Source organism: Hetaerina americana, unplaced genomic scaffold (genome assembly GCF_022747635.1).
Source record: "Hetaerina americana unplaced genomic scaffold, ioHetAmer1.1.p SCAF_15, whole genome shotgun sequence".
NCBI lineage: Eukaryota > Metazoa > Arthropoda > Insecta > Odonata > Calopterygidae > Hetaerina > Hetaerina americana.
In genome coordinates, this window is record NW_027286625.1 from 640873 (window position 1) to 661644 (window position 20772).

Sequence of the window (20772 nt, forward strand, 5' to 3'; positions counted from 1 at the left end):
GAACAAACTTATTTAATCCCTCCTCCTTTATCTCCTTAAATGTCTTCCTGATTTCTTCTACATTCAGCCCACCACTTACCCATTTCGAATACTTTTCCCTTAAGGTGGTCTGGAACCCTTGCCTATCACCACGTTTATAGTGCTATAATGTCTTTTTGTTTACAAGCCCCTTATTTTGAGACCTCTCCCAGTTTAGATACATACGCACAGCTGAATGGGCACTTATTTCTGGAAGGACCTCAACTTCCCCCCACCCACTTTTCCAGTCTCACAAGTATAACGTCGAGGATGTTTCCCCCACATGTTTTAATTGGCAATGGGATGTTGGAAAACTGTGATATAGGGTAATATGTTAGACAAGTGAGGTAGAAGTAAGAAAAGTATAGGGATGTTGGATAGAATGATATAAAATGGAATATATATGGAATTGAAAAATATTTGATGTAGTGTTAGGTGGTGTTGTGTTAAGAAAGGCTAAGAAATTGTTTGCTGTCCCAACTGTGTCCACACAAAACCTACCTAATATGGGCAAGTCCCAAATAATAAAAAGTTTAATCATTTCACAATTCAAGGGATTCATTTAGAGTTGGATAGTGAATGATAGCTTTGAATAATATATGGAGGGGTTGGAACAGAATGAAAGACGATAAGTAAAATGATGTGGTAGATTCATTTCCTCATTCTAAAATGATACATATATGTACTCGCATACAAAAATTAAAATTACATAAGTACATGTCTTACAAGAGGCAAATCAGTTAAAATTATATCTAATTCAAATTGTCAAGTCATGTCTTAAAAGGAACAATGAAATGCCTGTTACACCTGCACAATATGTTAACATACAAAAAACCATTTCCTTAATTTCTTCCTCCATGCATAAAATTACAGCAAATGAATAGTAAAAGGAGTCACATTACTTTGAACAAAGTGAAGACCTTCAAATTCTAGTAGTCATGAGGTAACACTTGCCATGAAAATATTAAGAGTACAGAGGATTATGCTTTGATATTGCTAGCCCTTCCAAAATATCCACATTAAAAATTTGGTATATGCATTAATATATTTACTTTAGAGTTTACTCTGTGCAGTTTACAAAAGAAAAGTTCTCATACTTCACTGTATTCTGTTAACAGTATTGTTTAAATATGATGAAAATATTTTCTTATAGCAGAATGTATTTGTGCACATGAAAAGGGAAAGATTTCCATGGCTTGTTAACATTTTAAGGGAATGCAAGAAAAAAATACACATATACCTTGAGCATTATTCAGAGGGGCAGGGAACAGAGAAAATTTTAACAATTGAAAAAAATATAATGCATAAATACTGTACAAATATGAGAAGCTTCACTGTAAATGCTTTCAACCTGCCTTAAAGATTGCTCCAACTTAGAAAGCAAAGAGACAAACAGTAATTTATAGTAACTTAGAATATTGTTTCAACAACGCACATTTGAAAGAAATAACCAAATCATTTAAGGAGGAAAACTAGGGATTATCAGAACACAGGTAAACCAATATCCAAAGAACAAGTAGTATCCTACAATATGTTACAAAAGAAAATGCATATTATCATTAATTTTAGATATTTCCCATTATCCTTCTACCAACTTTCTCACTGTAACCCATGACAAAACAAGCACTGCATGATGCCACCCCTTAAACCATTTTACACATCTGATAACCTTCTTACTGTCAGCAATCCACATGTTATTACAGAATTTTTGCAACACATAAACCAATCAAAAACCTCATAAAATGGTGCTGGCCACAATCAATGGCAAGATAATAGGAAAAATTATGAAAATGCATACCTGACGATTGCTTTGCAAAAAAATATCAATACATTAAAAAGTTGAAATTCAGAACATCCTTCTAAAACATGAATAAATGTAAGCTTATGAAATGTTATTAATTATAGCATTAATTATTCTATCACAGTTTTGGTAGACCTGCAGCAATGTCATCTTCAATTCCACATTCATTTTCTCCCCTCAAGATTCTGAAATAGCCTCTATTGCCCCAGTCGCTGTTCCATGAGTTTGCCACTAGCCAGTATGGAAGATTTCCTGCTGATTTGTCCACTCCCCAGCCCAAAATACGGATGGCATGACCCCCAAGTTCGGATCCGTCCACATGTCGGTACACTCCTGCAATAGCAGACATTCAAAAGTTATCCAAAATGATTTGAGAGTAAAAACATTCACTCTCAAATAATATTTATTTGAGAGTGAATGTTTTTAAGTAAGAACAAGATAAGTAGTACAAGTTTAAAACTTCAGGTGATTAAGAACAAAGAGATATTCCAGGGACAGAGAATGTTCAATATTCATACGAATAATGCTGCTTATCTTATTGTAAACAAAAATCATGAAAAGTATCTATCCTTTTTCCCATTATCTTTTAAGTCCCTCGACATAGAGATAAACGTAGTAAACTGAGTTGTGTGTTAATTTGTTCAAGGAAAAGGAAAGTTGAAGTAGCAACCTTTCAGAATTATTACTACCATTTGAAAGATCTCAAATTGATTACAATAACATACCTGTTTTATATAAAGGAAAGTCTTCATAGACAGTGAAAGCACCTTCAACTGGCCCATTGGTCATTATTTCTTTCTGGATCTGTTTCACTTGTGATGACACTGAGTATGCCTTTAACCCTAAGGTTAAAAAAAAAAAAAAAAAAAAAATAGGTTACATTATGACCTGGAACATACCAAATACAATTAAAACAATGTTTTAGTGGAATCAAAGGAAGGTTTGACATCTATTTTTTGATATATCACAAAGAATAAAAAATGTGATTACTGCATGAAACTGGAATATTTTCAAGTCACTTTGGGATGACATTAAAATATTCCAGGTAGTAAATTGAGGGGATGAATTCTTTTTCACAGTAAAATTAGTCCAAATGGGAATTTAACAGCTATTTTTATATGAACTGAGTTCCTGAAAACCTTTACATGAAATGAGAGTTTATAGTGATTGCTTAATACTAAACTTTGCATACAGCATGTTTGTGAACCAAAAAATAAAGCAATACTCTACTACATTGTGTTTCTTTCCTGTTTAGCAGAAAAAGATTTAGTGTTTCTCATATTAGCTCAATTCCAATCAATATGAAATAGAATATGTTATTGCAAATTTGAATAAACCACTATATGGTTGGAATGTGCCTAGATATGCATTTAGTGTATCACCAGATGATTGCCCTTGTGTTTGCATGTCCAAACGTTGTGACTTTTAACAATTATTTCAGCCTGATATACCTCAAATAAAAAGATATTTTTGAAAAAGAACAACAAGTTGTAGCAAGGGATTCCTGTTTATATTCAATGAAACAAATTCAGAGGGTAAAAATCATTCACCTTGACCAGGGTCCGGGTGGAGGCAAATGATTTTTACACTCTGAAATGGTTGCATTGAAATGCATATTACCAGATGACTCAATTAAAAGTTACTGTTGCGGCATCTCCCGTAGTTTCTTGGAAGTTTTTTTATATTCATTAGATATGCCTTGAAGAAGGAGATAATATTTCGAGAAAAATTATTTTTACACTTGGTGTCTTGAATGATTTGCCATTATCAAGAGAAATATGATTTTAAATTACGTTAAGGTACCACAAAAATATCACTGTAAATACTTTAAAATGAAATTACTGATGTCATAGGGCCAAACATTGCAAATTGATTTATAAATATGATAATAATTAAATTGACCTTTTACACATTACTCATTTTAATTAATTTTCTAAATCATTCCCAGAATGAAAATTTACAAGTTTAAAATATAGGTGTGGAAGTTTCTTTGATTTTTCAAGTTGAAGAGGTGAACTGAACACCTGGGTTTAAGACTCAAAAGTGAACAAGGGCAGTATTTTGAATTTACAGCATCACTTTCAAATAGCTCAAGAAGAGAAAATTTTCCTAGAAGTGTGAAGACTTGCTCAGATGATGATCGCAAACCAAGCCTTAACAGGCTCTTTACAAATGCAACTGTTTCAAAGAATAAGAATAATTCACTTTGACCAGTATGCAAACCCGGATCCTTTGGGCACTAGTGGATGATGCTAAAAGTTATTGTCATGGCATCTCGCACAGTTTCTTAAAATTTGATGAGAGTAAAAAAAGAAACTTTGCACTTCCACATAAAGATTTAATACTTCATGACCATGGTTTCGATGATACACAGCATCGAAACCATGGTCATGAAATATTAAATCTTTGTGTGGAAGTGCAAAGTTTCTTTTTTTACCCTCATCATGAAGGAATTCCACAAAGTTAAACCTGAAACTGTTATGTTATTTAAATTTAACAAGCTATCTTTGTAAGGAAGAAAATTAAGACACAACAGTGAAACATTCAAGGTCTGGAGTGGATATCATGCAGTTCTACAACGTAATCTAACTCTAGATGTCTATATAAGGCCTTGCTTACTAAGTAACTTCAGCAAAAATCTTCTTTGATGGAACAACAGAAATCTTCAACAGAGTGAAAGGAAGCCTTGAACTGTTACACAAACATTTACGTCAAATACTTTCTTTAATACTTGACAAATACCCAATACTTTATTGATATTTTATGGTTTCCAGATATCATTGCTTAGCAATATCAGATTCTGTAATTTTGCATTTAAACATTTTTCTAATACTAATATTATTACTTATAACTTAACAATTTTAATTTTATCAAGGCTGAGGGTTCCCCAATTAGAAATACCTACTCTGCCAATTGCTTTTTTGGAGTTAGTCACACAAGTTTAATCCAAAGATTTAAGTCTTGACTTGGGTGAAAGTGCTGCATATAAGCTAATTCATCACTATACTATTGCTTGAAAGAGAGACAAACATTTAAACAAATTATGCCAACCATAGTGCAGATCCTTTTCATATGGGATGTTGTAATTTTCTTGGCAGGTTCTTAGGCACTTGGGTGTTTGTCCTTCACCTTTGCAAGGAATTCTGGAACCGTTGACGTGGTGTTCGCATGGCTTAAATTCATAAGGCTTGCATCCCTTCAGGTAAATAAAACAATATATCATTTTAGACAACTTGATTGATTAATAACAGTTGGGGTGCTATTGAATTCCCCTTAAGTTTTGCTGTTTTCACTAATTACAACTAACAGTTACCTGATTACACATGATTTTCTTTATCTTTTTCTATCAGAAATGTTTGAACTCAATTTTTTAGATTCCAGAACAGAAACATTTTTTTTCTTTGTTCTAATACCAAATACCTCACGAGCAACAATTTTAAATGCAAAATCGATAATCATCATAGATAAAAAAAGTAAGAGAAATATTAAAAATAGATTTTGGGTAATACAAGCTTAACCTGGGCAACATCAATTATCCCCAAAACATGGAAAATAATTTTTTTTATATTCCAAGACCTGAGAATATATCTAGGCTCTGCCATGCTGTCATCTGCCACTTTGTCAGGTTCCACTTCATTTATCACTCAAACTTTTGCTGCAGTGATACTTCAAGAGTTTCAACACTGTTGCAAAAACATTTGATGCATATTGAAAAACTTTTATTTTTAAACTTGCTGACAATGTCCTCCCAGAACTGAACAAAGTTTAAATAACTGGACGAGTACTGAAAAAGTCAGAACAAACAAAGCAAAATATTTACAAATGGCAAAGTATATTTGAATCCAAAGGAGAGCTAAAAGAAAAATTGGTTAAAAAAATGGATAAGAAATTTGTGATACCATCAAATAGCTGTGTGTTAATCTACCATGATCTACAAAAAAATGGCAAAAATCTCATCAAGATCAACACATGCCTCCACTCGGTTCCAGGAATGAGAATGATTCACATGGCTTGAGATCAAAGGACAGGTCACATGACATTGATGCATCTTAGTAAGAGAGGAAAGTTGCATAACCTATGAGTCGGCTGGTTGAAACTGGAGCATTACTTTCTGTCTTCTTGACACAGCTGACAATACTGCCTTTTTTTGAACCTTCAAACAACTGAGGAACTGTATTTGCTAGAATGCCATCTAATATATATTACAGGATGAACCCATGAGGATGAGACATGGTGGTGAGGTGCATGGCGTGAGGCGAGGGGGATGAGGTGCAGCAGGTGGTATAGCTGTATGGGATGCCATTACACTTCTTTTTTAAGCCCACAGCCTTAGTTTATGGCCTTTGCTCTCTTTGTTTAAGTCCCTAGGGCTTCAACCAAAGAAGCTAATTTTTGCAGAATACCACACCTTTACCAGAGTTGTAATCTTCAACGAAAAACACACTGTGACCCACCCATTAAGCTGCATAGGAAGGCCCAATACACTTCGGTGCAAGTCCTGCACTGTACCCGTTACTCCTGGTCATCTGGTTTTATCATAAAAGTTTTGGGAAGAGTGAGTCCTCTTCAATGTATGCTTAAGCTCTGACCTAAAGCATTACCAATTGACAAAAACTAGGCAATGGGTTGTCGCTCAAGAAGAGAGCACTGGTGATGAAAATTGATAATCAGAGAGCAAATTTTGAAGCTCAAATGGAGGGAGTAAAAAAGGCGAGATTTTGGACCAAATGGGCCTGTTAGTTAGGCCAATGAGGTGAGAAGGATGGAAAATTCCACCTTGAGGGCAAACCCGACCCGGAAGGAATTTCCGTCAGAGTCTTTGAGTATACACACCAAAGAATCAGGGGTCATCAGACCTTCCAAAAAAGGAGATGAGGCTATACAAGGGGAAGAGGAGGAGATATAAGTCTTCAGGAATCACCCCAGGTGATTGGACAATGGAGAGGACACCATTGCATAGGATGCACGCAAGCAGTCTTCTGGGAGCAGGGGGAAGTAGAGTTTGAGATGCAGAACGAACAGGAAAAGAAGATGAAAATCCAGCACACAAGGAAGTCTTGTCAACTAGTCAGGAAAGAGAGCGGCAAGGACTGCCATGCAGATGGCAGATGTGGAGCTGGAGAAAAAATTCAAGGTTCACTCACAAGGCAAGAGAACAAAATTCACAGATATTCACCTGCCTTTACATTTGAGGTTCCAGATCCAGGGATTGCAGAACACAAGAGGCAAGGAGGGTACATGGTGTGATGAGGTCACTGATCTAATTGCAGTGTCACCTTAGGAATTAGTGAGCAACAGGGTACAGGGCATGCAATGCAACAGCAATAGCAGAGATTGGCACCTCATGCATGATGTCAGTGGGTTTAAGGTCTCAAGGCCACTGTGGAAGCAGTAAAGGAGGGTGGCTATGCTAATGTAGATAGAGGGAGGCATCGCCCATCACCCGGAGCAGCAACTTACTGCAGGGCTTGGTCAAATGAGAATGTCTAAAATTGTAGAAGACAAGTCTTCCCAACAAGTTTCAGGATTTAACCACACTCTAAGGGCAAGTAGATCCAGTCTTCAACATTCCATTACCTGCGAAAATGCTCAGCTTTTTCAAATTTGGTTTTAATTTCTTTCACGTCCATTATATTTCACAATAAATATTCGGAGACATAAGCCATCCCCATTCACATCATATCTCTGTCTAAACTTGCTGGGTTAATTTCTTTACCATATAGACCTTCTATTATCCTACCCCTCTCTCAGAGAGTCTACATCTTCAGAAGAACCCCTACTATTCATTTATTTAGTAATTGTAGTACATCAGAACACAGCATGAACATATTCTATTAATTTTATTATATTATTCCTAATGATGAGGGACGATACCACTACATCTGTACAGCTCAAGATATTAATTTTAATTTATATATCTAATAAAGAAATCGAGTAATCCTATGGAGGCAGGAAAAGTGGATGAAGGGGGTATTGACCGGCAGCGGGATGTTGAAGACTGTGATAGAGGGGAGAATGTTGGGCAAACGAGGAAAGGGAAGGAACAGGATATGGATGTTGCGGGGGATGAAGGGTGGAAGAAGGTACTCAGAGATGAAGAGGGACCTGATGTACGGTAGGATGTTGTGTTTCATAGGAGTCACAAAATATTTATTTAGGAGCTGTGTCCACCCAAAAACCTACCTTAACCGGGAGATTACCTAATAAAAATAAAATATCTAATAAAAAAACCATTAGATAAGAATTATGTAGCTAGGTACTGACCTGATTTGACCCATATGATCCACCACTAACTATTCCGTGACGAACCCAATATTCCCACGCTGAACCAGGATATCCACCGTTACACCCATTGCCACACGAGTAACAGCATGAAACAAGATCCTCAGATGAGAAGCGGAAGTTAATCTTCCCCTGCGAATGGATGCAGACTCTATCCGACATTGCTTCTGCAGCTCCGAAAGCCTGAAACAAAGTCAAGGTATGAAATAAAAAAAGAACTTTCATTGGGGTCGACAAAACTTTCACGTAAGTATTTAGCATATGTATGATATTCTTTCCTCATAGACATAACTCAGGAAGCACATGCTTTCAGGTGACATTTAAGCACGCACATGCACCCTAAAGTTTGCGGTTAGCTAGTTTAGATAGCTACCTAACGCCGACGTCAGTAGGAATATTGGGTGAGAACTTACCCAACACGATCCACAAGATCCTTGATCTCTAATCTCTGTAATTGTGGGACAATTGGGCCACTGTGTACGGGAATCAAAATTTTCTGGAATTTCTTCGTCGGTAATTAAATAATTCTCTCTTTCTGGCAGTCGATGGAGATGAGAATCACGACTGACCCCCATCAATGTCTTTATGTACTTCATGGAAATATGAGGTCCAAAGTTATGGCCAGCCTAAAATGTAACATTAAGAAGAAATGCGACGTATTTTCACCATTTTTTATGATATTACTTCACGATCAAACATTCAAGGAACTCACCTTCCATGATGTGTTTAATGAGTTGATGTGATTTATAAATTCATCCGATAATGGATTTAAAGAAAAAGTAGTGGAGATCAAAGCGGTTAAGAAGAATATGGCCCACATTTTCCTAAGGAGAAACCAAAAATCCATTGAATTCATAAGAATGTAGATCGCGAGTAATTAGCCGATATTAACTACATTTCAAAAGCAATTGAAAGGTTACGAAGGTAACTTTAAATGGAATAGTTTTATGTAAAATTGAAAACTTTGAAATCAATAACGTACACCTTGCAAATACCAATCTCCTGAAGGAAAAAGACCCAGGTTACACAGAGACAACAGCACAACTGCAGATATCAGGCCACTGACAATCAAATCCACTAATTCTTGGACAACGATCATATAGCCTACTGCTTCCCTGACCCTTCAACTCAAGGACGATAAGCCAAGTCAACTACAACAACACAGCAAATTATCAGCTGACCCTCAGGAGCAAACGAAAGATACCGTGCGCACAGTAATGGCATACACTGCTTATCTGCGCACACTGATCTTATTCACGCAATTCATAACAGAAAATTCGGGATAATGATTACTGCCAGTGAAACAGCAAAAGAGCTTTTCAATCTTCAAAAGTAAATTACTCGTTCACGGTTCCCGAGTAGTAGTTAGGTAATTCGATGATTTAGTCATAAAATAAAATAATTCTTTGTTGCCATTGTGAGCTCCTTAAATTTTTCATATCCTTGATATTTTAACAAAAAAAGACGCGCGATAATCAGTTTAACGTCATAATGGACGAACACTATAGTAAACACGTGTGTTGAATTTGATGTGATTAACGTCTATATATTTCCTCTTGTTCTCATTGTGCAGTGCATTCTACGAAATTAGTCGAGTGAATTAAAAAAGTATATGTTTAGTATTTCGCCTTAAATAAGTGATGGGGCTTACTCGGGAATACCTTCGGTATGCTGCAAGTGGGAAATTCAACATAATTGCTAGTTCTGAATGCAATGCAGCGTTTGTGACATTTCAAGGCTTCCAAGGCCGTTATATAGCTGTTGGGGCATGTGAAGACGTTATAATATGGGATTTACGTCTTCTAGAAAAGGTGAGTGTGGCATTACAAGAAACTGGTCAGGTTATCTTGTAATTTTCCTTTAGTAATTCGTACTCGGTGGTATTGTGACGCCTACAAATGTAAGGTGGCGTCTACGGATTCGTGAAAGTTGCAGAGTTGTTTGTTAAACCAGTGGCGTTGAGGCATGGCTATGTTGCATAGTAAGCTTGGAAAGGTGATCTGAAATCGACATAATCTGGAATTATTACAGTCTGCCGCGAGCCCGTCGCGTCCGACCCAAAACTGAGGCAGACACGACGGCGGAGTGTTCACACCTTTGAGGTTTTGGCCTCTATCGCAGGTGAAAGAAACGTTAAAAAGTAAACACCGGTACTAACGGTTACCCATGAGCTTCCATGTTTTCATGTAAACATCCCTGCATTCATTGACTTGTCTTTGCAATCAATGGATAGAATCTTTTGTATTCGCAGAATAGGTTATTGTTTAATCAAGCATTAATTGAGGAATGAATAGTTTATACAATGATCATGTGTTGAAAATGGTTCTCTTAAAAGGTCTCCGAGCATATATTGAAAGAACCTAAACATTCTGACCGATGAACTGTTTTCGTGGATTAAATTGTCAAAGAAAATGGTTTTATTTGCGAAAAACGATGCTTTGTTCTCCTCCCTGGCATTTCGTCCGGATAACTGCCAATGCGAATTGGCGAGAGATGAATTGTATCAATCAAATTTTGTTGATGAAGATTAAAATGTTTCATATCTGTATGTTTGATGTGTTTTTCATTCCATTTCCCGAACATTTCTAAATAGTTGTCTTAATGAATTATTAGAGTCACTGAGCTAAGCGTCATGAAGAGTGTGTCAGTATAGTCAGTTTAAGCTGAAACTGACTATACTGACAGCTTCATTTGATTTTGCCCATACAGCAGAAAATAGTTGCACTAACTTTAAAGTAGGACCCCTTGAGTAGACTAGCCTTCGGCATTATTGGCTCAGTCTATTTTAGGAGAATTATTTGTGGAAGGAATAGACACATTATGTTTAAAAAAAAGTTGGATGGCCTATGATTATACCTCCAAACCTTCTAGGACATTCTCCTAACCTTGTGAAATTTATTTGGTTTCTGATATAGAATTTGACGGCAGCGGGTCAGGGGCAGAGCCAAATAGTTGATGGATTCCCGCTACGTAATAGAAATGTTTTATATTATGAGTTTTATTTTCATTGATGTTGGTGCACATTATCCTAGAGTAACTAAGTCATTCTAATTATGTTAGAAAATTTAGGTCATGCGAAGTATATGTTGAAAGAAGCGTGGTGGAGGATGCAGGAAGAGGATATGAAAAGTGTGGATGGGAAAGGTGAAATTGATGGGTTGCACAGAAACGTGTATGCACTGAATGGAAATAAGAAAGGAAAATCTATGCAAACAATCCAGGATAAGTCAGGATAGATGATAATGAAATCTGGAAAGATTATAGAGAGATAGAAATAATACATGAGGATTAAACAGTCAGGATATTAGGCCAGCAAATTTAGTCATAGAAAAAGAATATGATTTAGATGGAGATATCTTAGGTCCAAGCATTTATGATTGTAAATTAGAATAGAAATTAAGAAAATCATAATCTAATAAGGCCATGGGGATAGGTAACATCATGCAAGCTACATAGGATTTAAGCAAACATGTGTGGAAGAGTTTTTGAGCTGATTCATAACATTTATGAGGAAAAAATGTGGCCTTAAGATTTTGTCTGGCCAGACTTTGTTCCCATTTCAAAATTAGGAAAGGCAGCCAAATGTGTGGACTACAAAACAATAAGTTTGATTTCTCATGAAGCTGAAAGGGTACTCAGGATCATGAGTAAGATGATGGAGAGTAGGGTTAAGGATTAGTTAGGGGATGATCAGTCTGGGCTCAGAAAGGGAAGTGGAATGAGTGATGGCATAGCAGTGATGAGGTTACTAATAGAGAGGAATGTAGAATACGATCTGATATATTTGTATGTTTCATAGATTTGGAGGTATTTGATAAAGCAAATTAGGTAGAATTAATCAATGCATTGCAAGAAAAGAGAATTAGCTAGGAAGGATAGGAGACATGTCTGCAACCTGTAAGCGTCTTAGACTGCTCAGGTGTAAGTGGTGGATAGAGAGTCGGGATGGGCAATATTAGGAAGAGGAGTAAAGCAGGGTTGACAGACATTATCACCTGTGCTTTTCCATGTATACATAGAGGAACTGGGAAGAACTGGATGTAGGAATGAAAGTGAGGAATGCATAAAAAGTTAGGTTTGAGAATGATCAAGCCAGTTAGCCAGCCACGCATAGTGTTATGAGCATTGCTGAGCACATAAGATAATCAGTGTGATAGGCATGGGATGAAGATCTCTGTGAAGGGAAGACATTCTATAAGGTTTCGAAGAATGAAGAAGGCTAAGTTGAAATAGCAGGGGAAAATGAGTTAATGGAGCAGTTTATCAATCTGAATTATATTTTAATCTAGATAGTTAAAGTGGTAGAGGCATAAGAAAATGAAATCTGGTAGGCAAAGAATCTTCCAATAGAAGGAGTAAATTAATGGCATGGTGAGTGTGGATGTTAAGAAAAGGTTAGTAGAAACCTTGACATGGAATGTGGTTTTGTACAGCATGGAAAAATGGTCATGGAAACAGGATGATATGCATAAATTGGAGGCATTTGAGATGTGGGTGTGGAGAAGGATGGAAAAGGTGAAATGATCAGGAAGGAAAACAAGCTAGGAAGTGGAGGAGGAGAAAGAGGATTGCTTGGAGAAATCAAAAGGAGACAGGTAAGAGGAGGAGAAAGAGGATTGCTTGAAGAAATCAAAAGGAGACAGGTAAGGTGGATGCAGAGCATTTTGATTGGCAATGGTATAGAGGGGAGAGCGTAAGGAGGGCAAGAAAGAAATATGATTAAGATAGCCATGCTAAATGGAATGATGGCAGGCAGAATATACATAATTGAAGATCAGTTTAATGTAGTATCAGATGTCAGGTTGTGTTTTTATAGGAGAAGGGAAATTGATAAATTGGTTGTTTTGCAGTCTATGTCCTTCCAAAACCTACCATTAATGGTAGAATACCAATGAAAAGTATGTTTTATCTCAAAATGGTAACAAAATATTTCTTCCCAAATTTTTATTCTGTCAAGTCAAAACATACTTTTTGTGTTCCATCCCAAACCCTGAAATTCCTTTCCCATTTATTTCCTAATGTTAAATAACAGGATTATAAACTGAACTATGTAGACAATTATTTGTAGTTCCTTTTGGTATTATGGAAACATTTTTCCATTTTTCAGATAATCACATTACAATATACCAGTACATCTAATGTACTCACATTACAATATACTCAGTAATCTTGAGGAAACCTTTCAGTTTATGTAAAATTTCCTGTGAGGTTTAAAATAAATTTGACTCCTTTTTAGTACTATTTTTAAACTTACTAATTGTTCAACTTCCCTTAATCTTTCTGATAATGTAATTTCAGGCATTGGTGTTGACTGGAGAGAAGTGGGAGGTGACACGTTTATGCCCTAGTCCTGTAAAGAATTTTTTGGCTGTTGGATATGCTGATGGAACCATCAAAGTTTTTGATTTCACCAATCCAGACAACCCTGTGTCTTATGTTGGGCACAAGTCAGCTATTACCTGTCTTTCTTATGATTGGAATGGCCATAGATTGGCCTCTGGCTCAAAAGTAAGCAAATGTATAATGAAGCAAAGTTTTGATCAAAGGAAATATTGACACTTCCACTTACCATTAGAAGTAGAATGGTTAAGACGTGTAGAGAAAAAAGTTGTGCATTTATTTGTACCCACAGAGTTTACATCTCACTTGCCAAGTCCTTACCTTCAATTGTATATTGCAGGCATCCACAATATAAAATATTTTTTGTTGATGAAAAACCTTGCTTTAAATATTCTTGGTTTGAAAATGTCATTTTATGTCAAAATATTCCTAGAATTGGATTCATTATGTGTTTGATATCATGTACTCAGTTAATCTCAGGAAATGTACAGGTTCATGTTTATCCATTCTTTTTGCTTAAAGGATACTGACGTTGTTGTCTGGGATGTGGTATCAGAATGTGGGCTCCACCGTTTGAATGGGCACCGAGGAGTAGTGACGCAAGTACTGTTCCATGGACCAAACCATCCATCTCTTCTCATTTCATCTTCCAAGGATACTTTTGTGAAATTTTGGGATCTAGAAACTCAGCACTGCTTCAAAACTCTTGTCGGCCATAGAACAGAGGCAAGTACTTAATGCTAACGAAGTGTACAGCTCTGATGAAAGTTTATGTTACTGTGCAGTAGATGATTTTGGGACTGGGCGGCTCTATTTTCTAAAAACTGGATGATGCAGGTGGGACAGAAGCGCTTAGACACTGTACAGTATGTGATGATCTCAAGCAGAGGCAGCTCACAGTCTACCTCTTATGCCAAGCCCCAATACCAAGGTATACATGTTGTAGTTTCGCTGAATTGAATGCTCAGATGCCATTATTGGAAGATAGTAATAACTTTCTTTTGGACTACAGTAACTCTCTTGATGTCTTCATATGGAAAAATGAGACAATAAACAGTTCCATCAAAGATAATGTTATTATATTCATTAAATTATAAAAACTAAATTATAGATATATCTGGAGCAATATTGTGGGAATGAGATTTATATTGCTTGATGCAATACCTGGTGTGGAACTATCCCCTGCCAGTAGTGGCATGTAAAATAACATGTAAATGATCATTTTTCACCACATCTGCTTTGGCAAAATTAATATGAAGTGTTGATTGGCAATCATTTGCGCTTCCTTTTGAACTTGGGTATTGAGGTTATTTTAAGAACTGGCACCTAGTGTGTACCTTGGTAAGCATTGAGTTTTTGAAGGAAAAAGTTTTATTTTTAAAGAGCATATTGTTGCACCAGCATAAATCTAATTGAACTCTTGCCAAGATGGTTGCACCTGATAGCTGTGCAAACTCCAGATGAATAGATTTATGCTTAATATTTATGGCGATGAAGTCTTTTTCCCTGCACAATTTCTACATGTGTTCACTCATAACATTTGAATTGGCATTTCTTGTTATACCTTTCCAACCATTCACTTTTCCTAATGCTAATGGCATAAATGACTAATAGGGAACTTAGTCTGACTTCAATCGTCAAAATGATGCCCCATGAACCATATATTATTATTTAATAATCTACTGTTTAAGGTAGCCTCATCTAAGAAAACAACCTGACTCACTACACTGCCATAAACTGTCCTTTAATTCTGCATACTTGCTTCCTCCTTACATTCTGTCCAACATTTGTATCAATTTCCTCCCCCTGCTTTGCTTGCCCTACATTCTCCTCTCCATTATGATCTTCAACATTACTTCGCCAATTATCTATTCATTTTACATACTTTTTCCAGTCTTCTTCATGCCCACATCTTAAAAACTTCTGAAGTACACCTAAGTGTCTTGCATCAGTAACCAAGTTATTGTGCTATGCAAAGCTATGCACCATATCAAAGTTTTCACTAATCCTTTTGCGACATCTTTGCTGAAAATCTTTGTCATCAATTCCCTCCTCCATGCAAAAGCTTGACTCATGTAAGTATTTGTCCATTTCATCTGAGTATAATATCAATTTCAATCTAGTTCATGTTTTACGTGATGAGTTCTTGTAAAGTCTGGAAATATCAGGCAAATGGAATTACAGGATGATCACTAAGTCAGAAAAAATGTCCGGAAATACCCAGTGTCTTCTAAAATTATTTAAAACAGTGGGGAAAAGGCTAAAAAAATTTCAATGTAAGAATTTAATATTTGAATCATGAAAATTATGTGACATTCAAAATTCCCTGATGTGAGTGATAGTGAGACCAATTAATGTTTACCGTAGGTCACTTTGCTTGCAAGCTCTATTCAAAGCTGAAAATATAATTTAGGACCAACTTAAGTGATAGTGACATCTGAAATGATGAAGAATTTATTACAAAAAGTGGCTAATCCAATTTTAAATGCTTGGGAGAAAAATTGGGAAATGTTAGGAGTTGGTATCCATGAAATGAGTGGCCACACATGCATAAATCTGGGACTTTTTGAATCTGCTGTCAATGGTTTGTGATATCAATGGGATAAAAGTCTTGTAAGGATAAACTGAAGAGTGATTTATTTTCATGAATTTTTTTTTAAATGTATGCACTACTTTTGTGCATTGGATGTAACATTGAATGTAACTGGGAATTTAGTGCATTGTTTTCTTTAAAAAATGGGCAATTATTATTAAAACTGTGTGGGATGTGGCTGTCCAGTGGGTAGAGTGCTGGGCTACTGACCAGAGGGCCTGGGTTCAATTTCAGATTATGCGTCAGGGCACCCTCAACTTCACCCACCTGCATGATTGTTTGGGTATCAGGTTTTTCTGGGAAAGCATAAGCTGCACAGGGAAAGGAACTACCCCCACTACTCGGCGTGAATTTAATATGCTGTTGGGCTTAGTGCTAGGTGCTATCTACCTTCACCTATCGAACCAAACATCGGGTTGATATGGTCAATAGTAAACCAATGAGTAAGGCGTTTCATGCAAGGTGGAAATATTTAAATATATTAATTAATATTAATATGTAAATGAATTCTCTCTTTAATATTTAAAACCATACCACTCATGAAAGGTGTTTAATTTGTTTATAAGCATTTGAAAGTAACTTGTCCCTGTAGATGAAATACATTTGATCTTTAAAAGGTCAAACTGGTTAAATAAACTTATGGTATGCATGAATTTCATGCTGTTGTGATATTTTTCAGGTTTGGGACATTAGTATTGTCAAAGATGGAAAGTATTTAGTCACTGGATGTGGTGATAGTGAGCTTCGAGTTTGGTCTCTCAATTTTGTTGACAGCGACTTACCTCCGGAAGATATCCCTGAAAGTAAAGAAGTGGATAAAAATTTTTTGGAAGAGGATGCTGATAGTGCTTCTATAGTAAGTATTTATTAAATTCGTACCTAATACAATCTCCTTTGAACCATTTATTCATTCAATTTTCTTTGGTAAAATTGTGAATAGGAAACAATTTTGGCATCCTATCATATTTCTAATTACCTTTCTTTAAATTTATAAGGCCTTTTAGATTATTAATGCAGATGCTGAGGAACAAGGAGTTGTACTGGTGTAGGATAGTAAATTAAGTTTAGAACTTCAAGTGAAAAGATTTTAGAAAGAAATCAAACTTGTCACATGACTTTTCCACTTGATTTTTAATGTAGCTACATGAATTCATTAGTTGTTACAAGGTTGAACAAGCACTTTGAAAAATTTTACTGTGAAAGTAATTTTTTATAGTTAAGTGATACATATGTTCTCTTTGCTGATATGATTGAAAATGATGGCTTGTTTTGACCCATTTTAAATTATATTTGTCGGAAATGCTGAGGAAATGTAAAGGGCAACTTGAGTAGGGCTTGAGCTGCAAATGAAAGTGGACAACAAGATGACTCATTAAAATTGCAAGTGATCAAGCAATATTGTTAGTTTTTGAACAGAGGGGTTGACCTGAGTTCTTACGGAATACTTTACAGAAGCAATGCGAGAGCTATGGGAGGAAGATTAACCACAAGAAAGTAAAAGTGATGAGATTTTCAAAAAGTAGAAAACCTACGTCAAACATCAGAGAAGGAGAGAATAAATGGGTGTAGCAGTTCATACATTTAGGCAGTATTTTAGAGAAAATGGGGTAAAGTAATTGGGACAATAATGCAAGCATAAGAATTATTTACAAAAATAAGAGAATTGATGATGGTGTACTGAGTAAGAATGTGAAGAAAAGATTATTAAGAACTGATGTGAAACATAATGCTTTAATGGCGTGAGACTGTACCTTTGAGGTATGAAGATAAGTGTAGATCGGAAGTTTTTGAGATGTGGATATGGAGAAGAATGGAGAATTAGTTGGACAGAAAGGACAAATGCTCAAGCTTTAAATGTGGTGGACATAGAGAAGTTTGTCGGGAGAATCCAAATAAGGCAAAAAATGTAGATGGAGAAAATACTGAGAGCTAGTGGGATGCTAAAGGCAGTAATAGGAGGGAGAGCATTTAGTAAACAGGGTAGAGGAAGGAAGGAAATCGGCTTTTCAAGCACAATGAAGAAAGGCACAAGTTATGAAGAAACAGAAAAGGAACCAATTAAGGGCAAACAAAGGGAATTTATTATGCTTTGTAGAGGGTATTTGGAATTAGGGATCATCCAAAACATACCTTCAGTATGTAAACCGAAAATCATGAGTTGCAAATTCAAAGAACTTTGAGAAGAAATTCTAAGCATATGCCATGACGGTAACTTTTAACTAAGTCATCCACTAATATTTATTAAAATGCAAAATTTAAAAGTGTAAATCTTGCCTTGACCAGGATTTGAACATGGATCCCTTGATGTCTGGCTGAGTGATTTAGCCAGTTTAGCTACCAAGGATGACTTGGTCAAGGCAAATGATTTTTACACTTTGAAATCGTTGCATTTTATGAGTTGTATACTATCCTAGAAATTTCAAATGAAGTGGCATCACTACTCACACATCTTCGTATCTAAATTTACTTAATTGTTATTCTATGATTGAGAGTTCACGCTCTTATTTATATGCTGATAGAATGTCAAGGGCAGGGAAGAGAATATATGCTAAAAATTATTCAAAGGTTACCCATTAAATGTCAATTCATATTTGGCATTTATTTCTCTTATTCATATCATTTACATTGTATGCTTGTGTGTTCTTGTCAATTTGCTAAGTTATCCCTAACTTTTGTGTCACATTTTATATTAATACTCTATTATAATTAACGATACAAGGATGACCATTGATCTCCATTTCCATATTTCATGTTATGGTCAACTAGCAATGCAATTTAAGATCAATGGTCATCATTATGTGTTATTGCATATATTATTTATCATATATTCCTTGTTTTGCATTATGAACCCTAAATCAGGCGCAGTTGCTTTTTCTTTGATAATTATAATAATAATACATTTATTTGTCCGGAGATTTGTTGCATATTCATACATACACAAATATAGGACACGTCAAATATAATTTTCACAATTTCACAATAGAAGAGATACAATATATAAATATATATATATATATATATATATACATACCAATACACTAGTATAATTACATATCAATTGTTTAAGCCGGAATTGATGCATTGCGACAATTCAAGGTATTCATTTACAGAATAGAATATATTATTTTTTAAAAGGTTAAACAGCTTTTTCTTGAAAACAGGTACTTTTGTTTCATATTTCATTTCATGGGGAAGTTTATTGAATAACCTTAAGCCCATTGCTTTGGGCCCATGGGCAGTATTGTATGTCCTGACAAATGGTTGGTGCAGGTCATTGCAGGTCCTTGTGTAGTGACTATGGTAATTGTGGTTGGACTTGTAATGGGAAATATTACCCTTTGCATGTAAGATGACATTAAATATATATATGCAAGGTACTGGTAATAAACCAAGTCTTTTGAAGAGAGGTTTACATGGTGCATTGCAAGGAGCATTGCTCATAATGCGTATAATCCTCTTTTGGATTTTGAAGATTATGCCCGCATGGGGAGAGGAACCCCAGAAGAGGATACTGAAAGTAACACGAGAATAAAATTCACCATAGTAAATGGATAGAAGGACCTCTAAATTTACAGAATACCTAATATTTCTAATAAGGAAGCATAGGGAGCTTAACTTGCTGCGTAATTTGAAAATATGTTCCTCCCAAGACATGTTTTTCTGCAGGATTACTCCCAGGAATTGGGTACTGGAATTTTGGGGAATGCTCACACCTTCTACATCTACTGAGATTGCAGATGAAACTTTCTTTTTATTAGTAAAATAAATCAGGCTGGACTTATTTAAATTGGGTTTTAGAAAGTTATGAAGACACCATGCATTGAAAATCTGAGCTACTTCGGCGGCTCTTTCTGTCAAGCTGTCTACTGAGGAGGCTGATACAATGATATTTGTATCATCAGCATACAGTATTGGGTCTATCCCCTTAATGAGCTTAAGATTGTCTGGGAGATCATTGATATAGATTAAAAATAAAATAGGACCAAGTACCGAACCCTGGGGAACACCCAGTGTTACTTCTCTGCCAGGGGAAACAAATTTGGAGCCATTTCTTGAGAGCTCAACATACTGATGCCGTTCACTTAGATAAGATTCAATCCATTTGTAGGGCGTGCCTCTTATACCATAGCATTTCAGTTTATATAGGAGTAACTGATGATTGACGAAGTCAAAAGCTTTACTGAAATCAAAAAATAATCCTAAAGTTTCAGTTCTATTATCCAATCCTGAAAGTATTTGATTCACCATGTGATATGTGGCTGTTGTAGTGGACCTTGTTTTCCTAAATCCATGTTGAGATGTGGATAATAGCTTATATGTCTCAAGATATGATACAAGACGTTGATAAAAAACTATTTCAAATATTTTCCCCAGCTGGTTTAACACTGATATTGGTCTATAAGAATTCATTGCCATTTTGCAACCTTTCCCTTTGTATATTGGCACAATTTTTGCTGATTTAAGAGGGCTCGGGAAAATTCCAGTTTTTAGGGATTCATTAATTAAGAACAGCAGCTGATCCTTAATAGCATTAAACGACCTTTTTATGACTATCCCTGGGATGTCATCTAATCCAGGACTAAATTTGTTAGGTAATTTATTGATTACGTTGGTCAGTTCCATGGCTGAACATGGGAATATATATAATGAATTGCATGAGTTAGGAATATGAGAATAATTTGCTGAGTTGACTGAAACTGTGGGATTTTGATGGGATAAATAGAAATCATTCAGGATG

At 35.8% G+C, this 20772-nt stretch overlaps 2 protein-coding genes across 2 annotated transcripts in view; one reads left to right on the forward strand and one right to left on the reverse strand.

The window, feature by feature from the left end:
• Positions 1–651: 651 nt before the first annotated feature.
• CtsB (Cathepsin B) lies at positions 652–9314 on the reverse strand. Its single transcript, XM_071583750.1, has 7 exons — positions 9084–9314; positions 8814–8925; positions 8515–8727; positions 8084–8284; positions 4871–5015; positions 2545–2661; positions 652–2152 (listed from the first exon to the last, which is right to left on the reverse strand). Exons 2-7 carry the CDS (start codon positions 8919–8921, stop codon positions 1938–1940), a joined length of 999 nt encoding a protein of 332 aa, XP_071439851.1. The 5' UTR covers positions 8922–8925; positions 9084–9314; the 3' UTR covers positions 652–1937.
• Positions 9315–9607: 293 nt separating this feature from the next.
• The window catches only part of LOC139686728 (WD repeat-containing protein 3), a 37814-nt gene continuing 26649 nt past the window's right edge, over positions 9608–20772 (forward strand). Inside the window, exons 1-4 of the mRNA XM_071583749.1 lie at positions 9608–9912; positions 13400–13609; positions 13964–14167; positions 16714–16890. Coding sequence (XP_071439850.1) covers positions 9742–9912; positions 13400–13609; positions 13964–14167; positions 16714–16890 — 762 coding nt within the window. The 5' untranslated portion in view covers positions 9608–9741. The remainder of the gene's footprint in view (positions 9913–13399; positions 13610–13963; positions 14168–16713; positions 16891–20772) is intronic.